This window comes from Coturnix japonica, chromosome 22 (assembly GCF_054131305.1).
Source record: "Coturnix japonica strain WE chromosome 22, WE-NBRP24, whole genome shotgun sequence".
NCBI lineage: Eukaryota > Metazoa > Chordata > Aves > Galliformes > Phasianidae > Coturnix > Coturnix japonica.
The window spans coordinates 4,325,589-4,339,962 of NC_140684.1; the positions used below are offsets into that span (position 1 = coordinate 4,325,589).

Here is a 14,374-nt window from a genome sequence, read left to right on the forward strand (position 1 = left end):
GAAAGATGAGAAGCAGAGCAGGGATTACCTTTTTTTCTCCTCAAGCTCAAGTTTGTTTCTTGAACACAGCCACAAAGCCAAGTTAATCTAGAAGAGAACAATCTCTAGAAATCCGTATATAGAAATCAGATACAGTAGATCATTGAGGATCTGAAGGGAGAATACTGCAGTCACATGCTGTGCTTTTAAGAACTTCTCTTCCTCCTGTATCCATCTGTATCAGGGGTTAGGGATTGCTCTGTGAAATGGGCAACACTCAGTTAACAGTGACAGCAGCTTGGGAGTTAACATTAGAAAGAAAGAATAGAACCAAAGTAAACATCCACTGTGTAAGGGGACACACAGACATCCCGTGTTCTCCAGCAGTTCCGCTTTTGGATAGCTAGACATAAATACATTAAGAAATGAGGGCTATTCCAAAGAACCACTGACTCATTTATTTGCATCTTTTATTATGAGCTAATACCAGGATGACATTCAGATGTCAGATGGCACAATTAAGACAGTCTTGGTAGGAATTATTCCAGCATTCCCAAAATTACAATTTAGTTACACAAATGGCATCAAATGTATGCATCACTCCCACAGAGAAAAACGATGAAATCCTGAATATCTCATACCAGAATCATTTCTGCATTCAATGGGAAAAGAAGAACTGCCTGTAAGGCAGCTGACCTATTAGAAACCTTTTGTGGTAACGACTCGCAGAACAAAATATTGCCCTATTTAACATCTAGTAAAAAAAAATACGACTTTTGTTCAAGTTTAAGATTTAATACTTTCACATGGTTAGCCAAAACAGGTATTAACCTCAGTTTTACTATATTTTTTTGTAATGCTACAAAAATTCTATAAAATCAAATTATAGTGAATTTTTCAGTGATTATAATTAAAAAAGCGCAGCTTGTACAAAATAAAAAAAATAAGATTCTATACTCTAATGAAAAATTTAAGACATTTTTAAATGAACAAAAGAAAGCACTTGTTAAGCTCTCCAATATTCAATGCATTCTGCACTTATCTGAAATAGCCAGACAGGAGCTAGAACTCCACTCCCCTCAGGTCGTGACTAGTCATTTTGACACTACTATATATATATAGAGGATCTATGTCTGATATTTTTACAAATAAATACAGGATAAACCATATTGCATAGTGTGTGCTTGCTGTCTGAGTCACACTCCAGAAGTTTCACAGTTATGGTAGGGAATTAAACCTTACAATCTATGGGACGAAACGTGGACAGGATATGAAATTTCCTTTTAAAAATGATGAACCGTATCTGTCATTAAGCGGTGAACTCAGACAAACAACTCTTGCCATTCTTGCCAGCCATACCAAACCAACTCTACTGGACAACTCTATCCAGCCAACCGAAAAGGAACTGTTAGCTGTAACTAACTAGGACCAAGAGATCTGCCTCAAAAACTAAAATTCAATTCAACTAAGTTCATTTATACTCAGTAAACATGGCAGGAAACCTATGTTAACATGTGACACGGAGCAGGCGTTGCTTGTAGCGTTGCCTCTTTGCAAATATGCATAATATACACACGTGTAAGCACTCTGATTTCAGTTTCACGTGTCACCAGCAGCCATATTACCTAATGAAAAACATTAGTCTTCCAGTACAGTTTATGTCAATGGAAGGTAACTTGATTTTCCTTATAAAACTAAAAAAGAAATCCTCCAACAAAAAAGCTTACCAGGAAGAAAACGAAATACTAATTTTTGCTCAATCATATGTATCTTTTTTGTTGGCTCTTTATTAGTATCAACAAGATATCACTGAATCCTTCTGGCTTGCAAACTCTGATCGGATTCAACGTGTAGAGAGTCTTATGGCTTGGATCCTATGGCTCAAAAAGATTCAGTATACACAGAGTAAGCAGAATCTATAAAAAATCCCTACTGTTGTGAAACACTAGAAGTAGACTTTGCACAGTTTGACTAAAGATAATGCAACGTGTGGCAGGCAAAAAATGACAGGACTTGTATGCAGTTGCATGATCATATACACACACACACGCACACACCATACACACTCTAACTAGTGTAAAGCTCTGCAGATATTAACCCTTTCACCAGCTATGCTCATGGAAATGCTTTCTTTAAGGCAGGAAGTATTAAGTAAGGTAAAGTTACCTTTATTTTATTCTTTGTACCTGTAAGCCATTTGTACAGATTGTGACCATTTTAAAAACATAAATAGTGTCCTTAGAACATGTTTGCTAAGTTACGTTGCTGAAGTTCTGACTCACTGTGGAAGACATTCGCTGAAAGGCCATTTGACGTTTTCCTCAGCCTCATACAATCAGCAAATTTATTGCCCCAGCATAGGAAAAAAATAATCATAATCATAATAATTAGCAAATTTAGAAATACGTAATGGCAGGGAAGTCCATCCCATAAGCAAAAAATTTATTTTAAAAAAGATTTCCTGAAGTTCTTACCCATTGGTTACAAAAAGGTTTGTTTGCTTACATGACGTAGAACGTGTGTACATTTCCTGTGGAAGTACAGCCACACCTCCTGACCTCGTGTTCAGATGCACTTTTTCCCCAACCTTTTCAATGGGTAAGAATCTGAATGTATTCAGCCATCTCCAGCTAAGTGAACATGATGTTTCCCAGTGAAATGTCTGCTGAGGACAAGGGTGAAATAAGCAGGACGTGTATTCGAGCCCATGGCTTCCAGTTAAGCCTAGAACATAGCAGCACTGTGATTTGATTAGATCCATTCGTCTTTGCAGGAACAGGTATTTCAGTTGGGGAAGCAAGTGAAACAGTTCTTTCCCACCCTGTGTTGCCAAGCTGGTAATTGAGTAACTTGCTTACTGATTTTTTGTTTCATGAGGAGAATCAGAACTAGAGCCTTTACTTTCTTCACAGCAACCAATTATTTTGTATTCTAAATTTTGGGATACTTTCCATAATGAGCTGAATCAAAAAAATCTATTCGAAAAATATATATTTTTTATATATATATAAAAAAAACTCATTCGGTTTTGAATGTGAAATACCAATTAATTTTATCTCTCATCTTTGATTCCACCCCATTGCAGGAAACAGCTCAACCAAGCTTGCATGCTAATTATTCCTCGGTCGCAAGCATATAGGCATTTCATACTTTGCCTAGTGAAAGGGCTAACCCTCCTTGACACATTCACAACTAGACCAGTGATTCTGAAGCAACATCCTGCCCCTTAATACTGTCAGTATCAAGCTACCAAGCTGAAAAATCCTTGATAAGGTGAGAAGATGTCACTGCGAATCAGTTAGATGATGTGCCTAGAGTTCTGCAATACCATTTTCTAAAGTTTTTTATGCACCATTGATTGACAGAAAAAAAAAAATCCATTTTTTCTTTGCTTTCCATGTCGCTCTGTGCAAGGACTGACTCTTTGATACTGTCACTTTTTAAAAGTAAACCATACAAGCCCTCATATTTCAACTTCAAGGGGCTTATGTCCATTCTTTGTTTTCCACCTTCAAAGGCTTAAAAAAATTGTGTTGTCATAGATTCATGCGCAAGTGCTCTGGTCGTTTGGAAATCATGGGGAAAGCTTGTTTTTTGTATGGCCCAGAGTTTGGTTGCCGGATTGGAAGCGGTGCTGAAGCCTCTCCACAAACTGTCACATCCATTTGTTCTATTCCACTCGTCTCCATTGGGTATTCCACAGGTGTCTGAGTATTTGATGCGCTGGCAGAAGCACCTCTTCCCCAGAATTCCCCAGGGGAAAACTTTACAGGGCTTTAAAACAAGAAATAGAAAAATCAGAAATGAAGATACGCACAGCCCAAAGTAATATCCTTCATTCTGCAGGGAGCCGAATTCAAATCCCTGCTGAGAAGCACGTAATTCTTCCTTCTATTTTCAGAAGTCTGAGAGAATTCTGAAGTCTAGTATCTACCACAGCCTCTTGTAAAATTCTCTCCTTTGAGTAACCGGGTTATATTTCTAGACTGCAGAGTTTTCATTACTGAAATGATTCTTCAGAAGCAAATAAGCACCTCACATGTTCTGAAAAAGTTTTAGAGGAACACATAGCAAAGTCACCAGACTGTGAGGCTGCACCAGTACTGCTCAGGTGGCCAATTAGTACTTCCTGTACTGCCAAACACCATAAATTTGTCTCCAATAACACAGTTTGTAAAATAGGACTGATACTGCACTTCACCAGAAGTGACAGGCTAAGAAGAACAGCAGTTTTGTTTTATCTGTTATTTAACTACTTGCCAAAAAGTTGCTAAAAAAGGAGAAAAAAAAGACATACCTGACTGGTGTCCTAGGGCTACCTATGAATCTGCGAGGTGATCGAATTTTTGGTTCAAAAGAAAATTTCTCCTTTACACTTTCAAGTACAGATGGAGCCACATACGTAAAACCCTGCAAAACAGCAACAAAGGCACTTACTTACAATAACTTACTGGTGAAACTGACATTTGTGGTGACTTGGGAATTAATACCATCATTTAATAGAAAATTACAGAAAGGACAGTAACTATAGATACCTGAACATCTGCTCATTACCTGATGCAAACAGCAGGACTTTAGGGAATTCCCTGCCCGGGTGCCTGCCCACCCCAGATATTTATACTTGGTCACAGATTCACAGAAGCATGTTCAAACTAGTTAGTTTTGATTTACAAGATGGACTGTCTGCATGTCAATGAAAACAATCAATCACATCCCCAGGATTTTTAATGCAATTTTGAATGAGAATGACAACATTTCCGAAAGCAAGCAATGTTTAGGTGGGTTTTAAGTTATCTACATAAAAAATGCTGAAAATAAACAAAGTAATTCAAAATCTGCAAATATTTAAACCTGTTGCTGCATATGTCTTCAAAATTCTGATAGTTTGGCTTTGAGTATCAGATGGTAAGATTCAATAGAATTTAATTACCTGAATTGCTCTACTGTTTCCAAGTAACACTACAGAACTGTCCACATCGAATGCTTCTCCCTTGCTCACTTACCAGAAAGACCTGGTTGGCACTTTCACTGAGAGTAGAGTCATCTGGGCTATCAACAGGTGTCTGACGTGTAAACTTTGAATCAAACTGGCTCACATCCTCTTCAGATTGCTTTGCAAAAACAAAATGATTAAGGGTTTATATTACAGATATCAACCAAATGGCTTAGCGGTGATCAGTGTAGCCTCTGGATGGAGTTCATTCCATAGGATTTTGGCAGAGCTCTGCTGTAGTAAAGCCCTGGAGTGGTGTCGGAATCCTGTCGCTGCCAGTGGGAGGTCACTATGGGCACTGACACTGAGAAATAAAGGCAAGGGGGAGGGGCAAAAATCATGGATCAAAAAGGAACACAAATTAAAAAGATGCCTTTAAAAAATAAAAAAATCTCAAATTACAAACAAAAACTTTTAGAAATACAATGGCAGTTTCTTTCAAGTTTAACTCTGGTCACAACCAGTACAGAACAGCTGCAACTATTAATTTCTGGAAGTCTTTCTCCAAATAATTTAATTCCAGTTTCACAAACAGAGAAGTGCTTATGCTAAGGGACAGATGACAACTGTCGAGTAACTGCCTATGGGGAGTACTCTTTAATTCAGTCAAAGAACAACAGACATCATTCCAAAATTGTCTCTCACTGAGCCTAACCAAAAAGTCAAATACGTAACCCACTTGTGGAGGCCTTTGTGTAACCAAGGAAGCATGGTTTTAAAAACCATCTAAGTCAGTACAGATGGCTTTCATAAAATTTGCTAATAACAGAAAACTATCTGTGGATATTTGGTTTGGATATACCAGTCTTCAGTGTCATTACAGATTTCATTCAAAAAAGGAGAGGATAAAAGCTTTGGAGTCTCCATATTGTAGTACACTCAACACCAGTGATGCACTTTCAAGTAAGATTTTGAGTCAGGAACTATCAAGGAAGGATACCTACAACTTCACCGCTGTCGCTAATTGGACCCAAAACAAAAAAGACATTCCACATCACCAAAACAGAGTAGAAAAATACTGGCTTATTCACCACGTCCTTGTCTTGAGGTGCACTTTAATTACTGTATGGAATGTGCTAGATGCAGTGCAAACATTACTAAGCAAACATCCAAACTTAACTAGGTGACTTCATTTACTTTTGCTTAGCAACTATCACCTTAGTTTCAACTAAGTACTGATTTATGTTAGAAATAACTGCACTTCCAAGTCTGAACAATCTACAGTGTAGATGCAGGGGGAATTAAAACTGAAGTAGAAGATTTTTTTCTTTTGGAGGCTGAACAGATGGAGAAATTGGCTGTCAGGTGTTATTGCCACCTTCTCTCATAAAAAAATACCAAACAATATCCTATCCTGGTGACAGATGAATACCATGACTGCAGATTAATAAGACAGAACAGCATGAAAGGGTTTTTTGTTTCTTAAATGTTGATACACCATCAGTAATCAGGGTTTAAAAAAAAAAAGAGAAGAAAAAAAAAAGAAACCTGCACCAGATAGCTTCTTCTTTTAACTAGTTCTCAGATCCACTGTTTTCTCTAACTTAAGTTGATGCATTTAACTATTGAAGTACCAGAAAGCAAAGGTACTCCAGTTTCTAAGAGTGAATGTTTCTAAGTTTTAGGTAGCACATTGTTTAAGACCTTTCCTAAAGGTACACAGGAAAAGTATCTCACAGCTCTCTGAGTACATACCAATAAGGGTTTAAAAGGAGGTTCCACCTTTCGTGCCAACAGCTCATCCCAGTTAATATGTCTGAAGAACGGGTGAGCCTAGAAGGGTCAGCAACAGCACAGTCATGTATCAGCCTTCTGGATATAACTTGCAGAAATTTAAGATTAAAAAGATATTACAATAAGAAGAAACAGGCCTCTGCTTAAGCTTTCTCTATGCAACACAACATCAGTTAGTTAGACCTTTACCCTGAGAAAGCTGCACTATATGCAAGGACCTGCAGGTTTTTCATCGGGTTGCTAAAGTAACTTCACTCTTACACAGTGGACTGTACAGTTCACCACTGTTAAACTAGTAGAAAAGATCTACTGGAAGACAGAGCTAAAGAAAGTTATTTTCCAAATCTCAAATTATCAAATTAACAGCTGCTCTTTTGTTATATTTCAAAGCACTCGTCATGCATGGCTGCCTTTCTGCCCATTGCATTTCAGGTCAGATACACTCTCCCCCCTGATGTTCCCTGTAAGCTACTATATTTTGACTGAGGTAGTTTAAGAGTTCTGAAGTTAAGCAAAAGTTACCTGAACTTCTCCAGCATCTCCAGGGCCAGCTCCTAGACGTGAGGCAGCATTTCTTTTTAGCAGCTTAATAAGAAATAACATCCAGAATTAGTTATGCCATTATGATTAGACTAGTCCTGAAATGAATCATCATGATCGACTACCACACAGAATGAATATGGAACAATCAGAAAATACGCATTCATTACATAACAGTCAAGTCTGCCACACAAAACCAAGACTGAGTTAGCAGCAGGCAAAACAAGCATGGGGTAAAGAGCTGTAGTGGTATCATTATATTTCTGTTTTCCACATACATGTGCAGAACTGACATTTATTAAAATTCTACCTTTTTAAGCAGATCTCTGGCTTCTTGTGTGAGGTAGGGAGGCAAGTTGAGTTTACACTTGAGAATCTTGTCAATTGTTTTCTTTCTGTTCTCCCCGGTGAAAGGAGGCTAGAAAGCACCATTGCAGTGGAAGAAAAAATATGCCTTGTTTAGATCTCTTACTTGTGTACAAAAAAAGCCAAAAACCCTAATTTCAATAATGCATAAAGCAGATAAAGTTACTGTAAATAGGAATTTGAAGTAATTCTTTGGATAAGACCAGCTCATGACTGTAGTCAAAATAAGCATAGTTGTACTTTAGTTATATCTGTTACTTATAGTCTGTACAAGTATATTCATATTTATACATGCATCTGAATTAAAAGACAGTTAACTTCAAAAGCTATAAAGAGAAATACATGCAATTATAACTGTGCACCTACTGCTCCAGTCAGCATGTCATACATTAATGCCCCCAAACTCCACCAGTCCACAGCACGATTATGCCCACTCCTCATCAAGATTTCAGGGGCCCTATAATAAAAAAAATTGAAAATATAAAAATACTTTAATAAGCTTAGTAGTCGTTCTGACTGCTACTTTTCAAGTATGATTTCCGTAACTGACTGAACCATCAGTTCTTAAATACTTCTGCATTTTATCAGGCAGCTCACATGTATTCAATTGTTCCACAGAATGTGTGTGTGACTGTTCCATCGTGAATAGATTCTTTACATAATCCGAAGTCTGTCAATTTTACGTGACCTGAAATTAAATAAATAATATGTAAGACAGACAAATACCAGAATTCCAAGATTTGTATAAACAACATTTAAATATATATATATATATATATATATATATATATATATATATATATAAACATTAATATGCAGTAACTCTGAAGTACCTCCAGTTGAAGTAAATAGTCTAACAAAGCAGTACAGTTAATAAGACAGAATGACATAATTATATACTAAGACTAAAGTTGTTTCATACCACATGAAAATACTGGATGGTACAGATTGCCAGACTAATCCCTGTCATGTAGCAATGAGCAATGTGACCCAGAATTGCTGCTACTGTCAGACAAAGCATCAGCAGCTTGATAAGTCATTTCAGCTGCAGGCTGGCATCTTACCTAACTTGTCCCTAACTAACGCCTTGTTACCTGATTAATGAAATGTCACTGATGCTGTCACGCAGATATTTAAAGTTTCCGTGTGAAGACACACGTTTAAGTATTTCACAATGACCCAGAAAAATTATGCTTTGATCTCAGAGATGTAACAGTAGCAAGTCAACCACTCCAGAAATGCCTGCACTTATATACACACAACTTGGAGCTTGCTAGAGCCTCTCTATTAAATCTGAGGAACCTATGTTTCAAAGGCAAGCAATTAAGTCTGGCAGTTTTTCAGTTACACCAGGCATGATCAGGAGTATGCAACTGTTACTAGAAAATTCACATATGAATGAAGCACAGAGTGACCTCTGAAGAAGTGCTTAAATGACTGACAACATAATTATTAATATATTTCTACCTTGATGATTAAGCATGATATTTTCTGGCTTCAGATCGCGATAAATGATTCCTTTTTGATGCAAGTGCCCGAGTGCCATCGAGATTTCTGCTAGGTAAAAGCTGGAAGAAAACATATGTCAGGCAATTAGACATATTCAACCATGCTGAGCCTCTTAAGCACTAAGGTTACTATGTCCACATCAGTAATTCCTCGAAAGTATCTGAGAGAAAAAAATCAGAGAAACAATAATGCCTTTGAGATTGGTTTGCCAAAAGGCAAAGAGATTCTAAGATAAAATACAAACATACGCCATTCACATTAGATTTATCCATGCTACCTTATGGATTTGGAAGAATCTGAGCTTAACAGTTACTGGATAAACATGCTTCAATCTGAATTACCACACCTAGATGTAAAAGCAAAAAGAAATACCCAAAGCTAAGAAGGTAACTAGCAGCACCTTCAGTGCCATTTGTGGAACAGTGCAGTAATACAGCCCCATATGCACATTGAAGCTTTTTCTAAACTATTATCAGCATGTGCTGAGGAAAGATAACAACCATATTTGGTGTGCAAAGCCTAAGCTAGCAGAGGTAACTTCAACTTCTTTATATGTAAAATATTGCTACTCAAAAGACTGTTTACAAAATGAAGTCACTGCAGTTCTCCAAGTCAGAATGGATACTTCTAAGCACCTGAGAAACCCTATTAATTTACCAAAACAATTTCACTTACCAAGCTGTGTCTTCCATAAATATCCCTTCTCTCTCTAACTGCATAAATAGTTCTCCTCCTGCCATGAGAAAAATGAGTATTATACTCTCTAAAAGCGCATTCTATCAACTTAAAGAACTACCAAACGCATCCAAACTTCATGCTGAAAAGGAAACCCACCAGCATTTCTGCCCTTGTTTCTTCCGTTTTTTAATCACTATAAATCCCAGTTTTAGATTACTTAGGGTACAAAGAATAAAGAACAGAATTTCATATACTGACCGCTGAGATACTCAAGGATGAGGTAGAGTTTTCCACCAGTCTGAAAGGCGTAAATTAAGTCTACGATGAAGGGATGTTTCACTTCCTCTAGTATATTCCGCTCTGCTTTTGTATGAGCTGTATCTTTTGCATTCCTTACAATCATTGCCTACAAACAGCAGAAATGTGAGCATAAGGAAACAGTAAATTGCACAATCTTATATTAACTCCCTGTGTGTTTACTAAATCACAACGCTACTAGTTAGCAACATGATAATTTTTAAAAATCCCTGTTATGAATACATAGTGGGTTTCTTGCCAAAGTGTAGTTCTTTTATTTATTTCACAGAGTAATTTAGATCAGAAGAGATCTTGAGATATTTAAATAAACCAAGAACTCTGCGGGCAGAACCACTTAAAGATCCATTATAAATTCCAGTGTACCTTGTTAATACTGTATGTATCACAGGCAAATATTGATTTCAAGTATATTAAACAATTATACAATTGTAACAGCTAACAGGTTAATTTCTTTTAGATAGTAGCAAAATGTGAACACTCACATTACCTTTTTAAGAACTTTCATGGCAAAAATTTTCCCGGTATTTGCTCCAGTTACTTTTCGTACTTGAAATACCTACACAACACCAATACAAAAGCAATTACTCATTATGAAATGCATAGGAGGAACTTTTTAGAACATGGGATGGAAAGGTCAGACCTCCCCAAGTGTGGCAAGCGAGCACTTTTACTGCCTTCAGTATAATGGGGTTTATCTTTGTAGAAAAGAGTCCCTTACCTTTCCATAGCCTCCTTTGCCCAGTACGCGCAGTAACTCAAAGCACTCCGGTCGGATCTTTTCTGGACCTCTGTTTACACTAGTTTCTGAAATCTCAAATTTTTCACAATGTTCCATGCCACTGGATAAAACCGAAACAAGAATATAAGACTACCTGGTACTTGACAATGATCAAGAGAAAGTAAGCAAGCAAACCACTTATGGCAAAACTCACGCTAAAACTGACATATCTGAATGACTGTTTTGGAGACAAGGAGGATTTTTAGCATCAGAAACTACAACTCTGTGTGTGCAAAGCACTATGTTTCAGCTTGCACAAAAGACTATCTGCCTGTATCAAGATTTCCTTCAGATGCCTTCATTTCAATGCATCATATATTTCTGTATTGTACCAGAATTAAGTTTGAACGGCCAACAACTCAAACTGAGTTGGACATTCCCAAAAGATAACAATGCTGCAAGGTGTATTTGAGTTTTAAATCACATCCAGCAGTCCCCACAGTCACAATACAACTTCTATAACAAATACTGTGCAGAAAAAGCTAAAACAAAAGAAGTCACAACTCTGAGCATGCCACAGAAGACTGATCCACAACTTAAGGATGTTTCTAAATCATACTAAACTTCTATAAAAGACAGGGTGAGGCCAACACCTGACCCTGCTACAGAAAAGGTAACTGAACTGTTTGAACTATTGCTGCTTTCTTGTTACGTGTGGCACACTGAAAAACTGGGTATCTATACATAAAGCATGGCTAAAGGTAGCTGTCTTGTGCAATCAAATCAGAACTGAATTCTCATCTACTTCAGACTGCTGTGCAAATATGCAGCCAGAGCCTCTATAAGCCCGACAGAACACAGAATGTTCTGCAAAGAGGGCACTACACTCATACTGCAAGTATTATTCAAATACAATACGACAGCTATGTTAGGAGAAACAAGGATTAAAGACAACAGCAAGTTTTGCCAGAATTTGTTTTATTATTATTTTTACATACAATCACAAACTTTAATGTGAAGAAATAGCAAAAGAACTAAAGCAACTCAAACTGAACAAGAATGACAAAATTTCCTATTCAGCTTAACAATGTAACCAAAGTAGAGGCTACACGTAGTTGGCACGAATGGTACAGAACATTTTCTTAGCAGCAACTTACAGGTCATATTGGCCAACTCCTCCGTGGTCCATGCTCTCACTTAATTGACCCTGGGGACAGGAGTAGAAGGAAGATTAAATGCAACATAAGAAACAAAGCATAGTTAAAAATAAATGTCTTTTACAGCTTCTTTACATGTGTGAGTATGTTTACACATATAGTTTCTGTTACATGTGCACACACATATATGTTTATGTATATATAACTAAACAAGTTTAAATATCAAGAATCATTAATTATGAGCAGAAGACAACAAGCCTACAAAATCCAGTCCAAGAGTTGCAATGATTCCACATAGCTTAAATTCTGATGCAGGAGGTCTGGTGGTAATCATATCCCAGCAGTACTAACACACTCTGGTCCTGTATGTATTTTCTGATCAACAATCATTCAGGCAGATTAATGCACAAATATTTCTAAAAAGGCTCAAGCACTTCAACAGCAGGACCAGACGCCATTAAAAGAATGCAGTTCAATTTTGAAGGCATATTTTCTTCAAACAATTTTCAGCTGGACCCCTAATGCAAGATAATACCTCGCTCTAAATGTGGCTCTACATGGCAGAAGTGCAAAGCAAGCAGACAGCTGGAAGGAATACAAATAGAATTTAATGGGCAAGCTTCTAACAAACTTCAGACTGTGACAGGTTACATTTTCAGTTTTAAAAATATATACATAAAACAGCAACTGCGAGTCAGTGATGAACAGCTTCAAATCCACAGCCTGGAATCCACAGCCAGAGTCCTGAATGAAGTTTGAGTCTGATTCCAGGACAGAGGTTTGCTTGCTCACACCCCCTTGCTAGTGTTTATTAGAGAAACCCAGCCCCCTGCCATCTGTTTCACAACAGAACCAGCTAAATGTGCCCTTGACCCAACCATGAGACAACAACGAACAAATTCAAAACAGCCACCAACTCAACAAACAGAATAAACACCCATCGCGTTCCCAGATGAATTTCAGTGTCCTTCAGATCCTTCTAAGATATGCACAATCACTACAAAAAAACACCTTTTACTCACACTTTCCTCACGCTCACATGTTCCCCTCTCCCCAGTTCTGTTTTAATTTCAAGTCCATCCTAATCTCCCCAGAGGCACCTAAGTACTGCATTAGGTTGCCACTGTGCACAGAAGCTGGGCCACAAGGATTTTTGTGCTACTCTTAGAACCTGTTCTTGGCAGTGCAGGTGCTGTGTTGCAACCGACGCTTGTAAGCCAGGTCCTGTATTGATTATTGGGATAGCAGACAGCATTTCTCCCACAGCCTGAGCATTGCCCTGCCTTCAGCCAGCAGACTCTGCAGCTCACATGCAGTGTGATATTGCAGCTGTACTTTGGGGTGTCTGCTAATCCCAATGACTGGGATTCAAATAGCATAGCATGAATGCAGCAGCAGCTTAAGCACTAGCAAACATTTAATATATACAACAACATAAAAGCAACGGTAGCACTAGAGCTAACATAAATAACACAAGATACTAACAGCGACCACACAAGAGGATACCCGAAGGGACCTTAAAAGCATCTAAATGAGTATGATAGAAGAATAAATACAGATGACGGAGTGACCCATCTGGGGACACGCTCAGACCCGGGGCAGCATTTCAAAGCTTTGCTTTTGATTTTGGCGCCAGAGCGATGCCTGCACGCAGCTCCAGAGAGACGAGAGCACAGCCGCACTGACGTCCCCACATGTGACACCAAACCCCGCTGCCACGCTCGTGCTACAAAACCCACCGCGAACATTTCAGGGTAAAACTCTCCGCCGGAACAAGGCCGCTATCAGCGAGCGGTGCAGCGGAGGTACCGATGGAAGCACCGCAGGGACGGGCCGGAGCTCGACGGGCCGCAGCCGGGGCGGGGCGCGGCCTCACCTGCGCGGGCCCAGGCCTGGGCCTCCGCCTCGCTTCGCCTCAGCCGCTCTGGCCGCCTACAGCCGCCTACAGCCGCCCCGTCCAGCCCCGCCGCCCCCCTCATTCCTCCCCCTGGCTCCGCTCCTCCCTGCGGCCTCCCCCACCCGCCCGCTCCCCGCTCCGGTCGGTCTCTCCTCTCTCACCCCCTCCTCCAGCTCCTCATCCGAACCCGCGTCCTCGGGCTGGTCCAGATCGATGTCGAACACGCCCGCCATGGCGCGGGTGTGAGCCGAGGCGTGGCCGCCCCTTCCTCGCTGCGCTGAGTGCCCGAGGCCTGGGCCGCCTCATGGGCCCGCACCCCCCAACTCCGCCACGGCCGCCATCACGGCCGCCCGGCCTCACTGCGCATGCGCCCCCGCCCCGGCTGCGGGCGCCGCGCGTGCGCACAAGCCCATCCTGCGGCGGCAGGTGCCGCACTGAGCATGCGCGGCGAGGGCCTCGGCCGGGCGGCGGGCGTAGAGCTGAAG

General features: G+C 39.6%; 1 protein-coding gene across 6 annotated transcripts in view; it reads right to left on the bottom strand.

Moving 5' to 3' along the window:
* Window positions 1–432: 432 nt before the first annotated feature.
* The window catches only part of RPS6KB1 (ribosomal protein S6 kinase B1), a 29,144-nt gene continuing 15,202 nt past the window's right edge, over window positions 433–14,374 (bottom strand). For 2 of the 6 annotated variants that reach the window (XM_085522001.1, XM_085522000.1), the window contains exons 2-15: window positions 11,993–12,042; window positions 10,836–10,956; window positions 10,605–10,673; window positions 10,058–10,205; window positions 9,797–9,854; window positions 9,080–9,180; window positions 8,210–8,300; window positions 7,979–8,069; window positions 7,557–7,664; window positions 7,229–7,291; window positions 6,668–6,745; window positions 4,983–5,090; window positions 4,277–4,389; window positions 433–3,753 (exon numbers count right to left, since the gene is read on the bottom strand). In XM_085522001.1, the coding sequence (XP_085378127.1) occupies window positions 3,516–3,753; window positions 4,277–4,389; window positions 4,983–5,090; window positions 6,668–6,745; window positions 7,229–7,291; window positions 7,557–7,664; window positions 7,979–8,069; window positions 8,210–8,300; window positions 9,080–9,180; window positions 9,797–9,854; window positions 10,058–10,205; window positions 10,605–10,673; window positions 10,836–10,956; window positions 11,993–12,024 (1,419 nt within the window). In that variant the 5' untranslated portion in view covers window positions 12,025–12,042 and the 3' untranslated portion in view covers window positions 433–3,515. Of the gene's footprint in view, window positions 3,754–4,276; window positions 4,390–4,982; window positions 5,277–6,667; window positions 6,795–7,228; window positions 7,292–7,556; window positions 7,665–7,974; window positions 8,070–8,209; window positions 8,301–9,079; window positions 9,181–9,796; window positions 9,855–10,057; window positions 10,206–10,604; window positions 10,674–10,835; window positions 10,957–11,992; window positions 12,043–14,050; window positions 14,371–14,374 lie in introns of those variants that run through there. The other 4 variants (XR_014936447.1, XM_015880466.2, XR_014936448.1 and 1 more) reach the window with 4 other exon arrangements.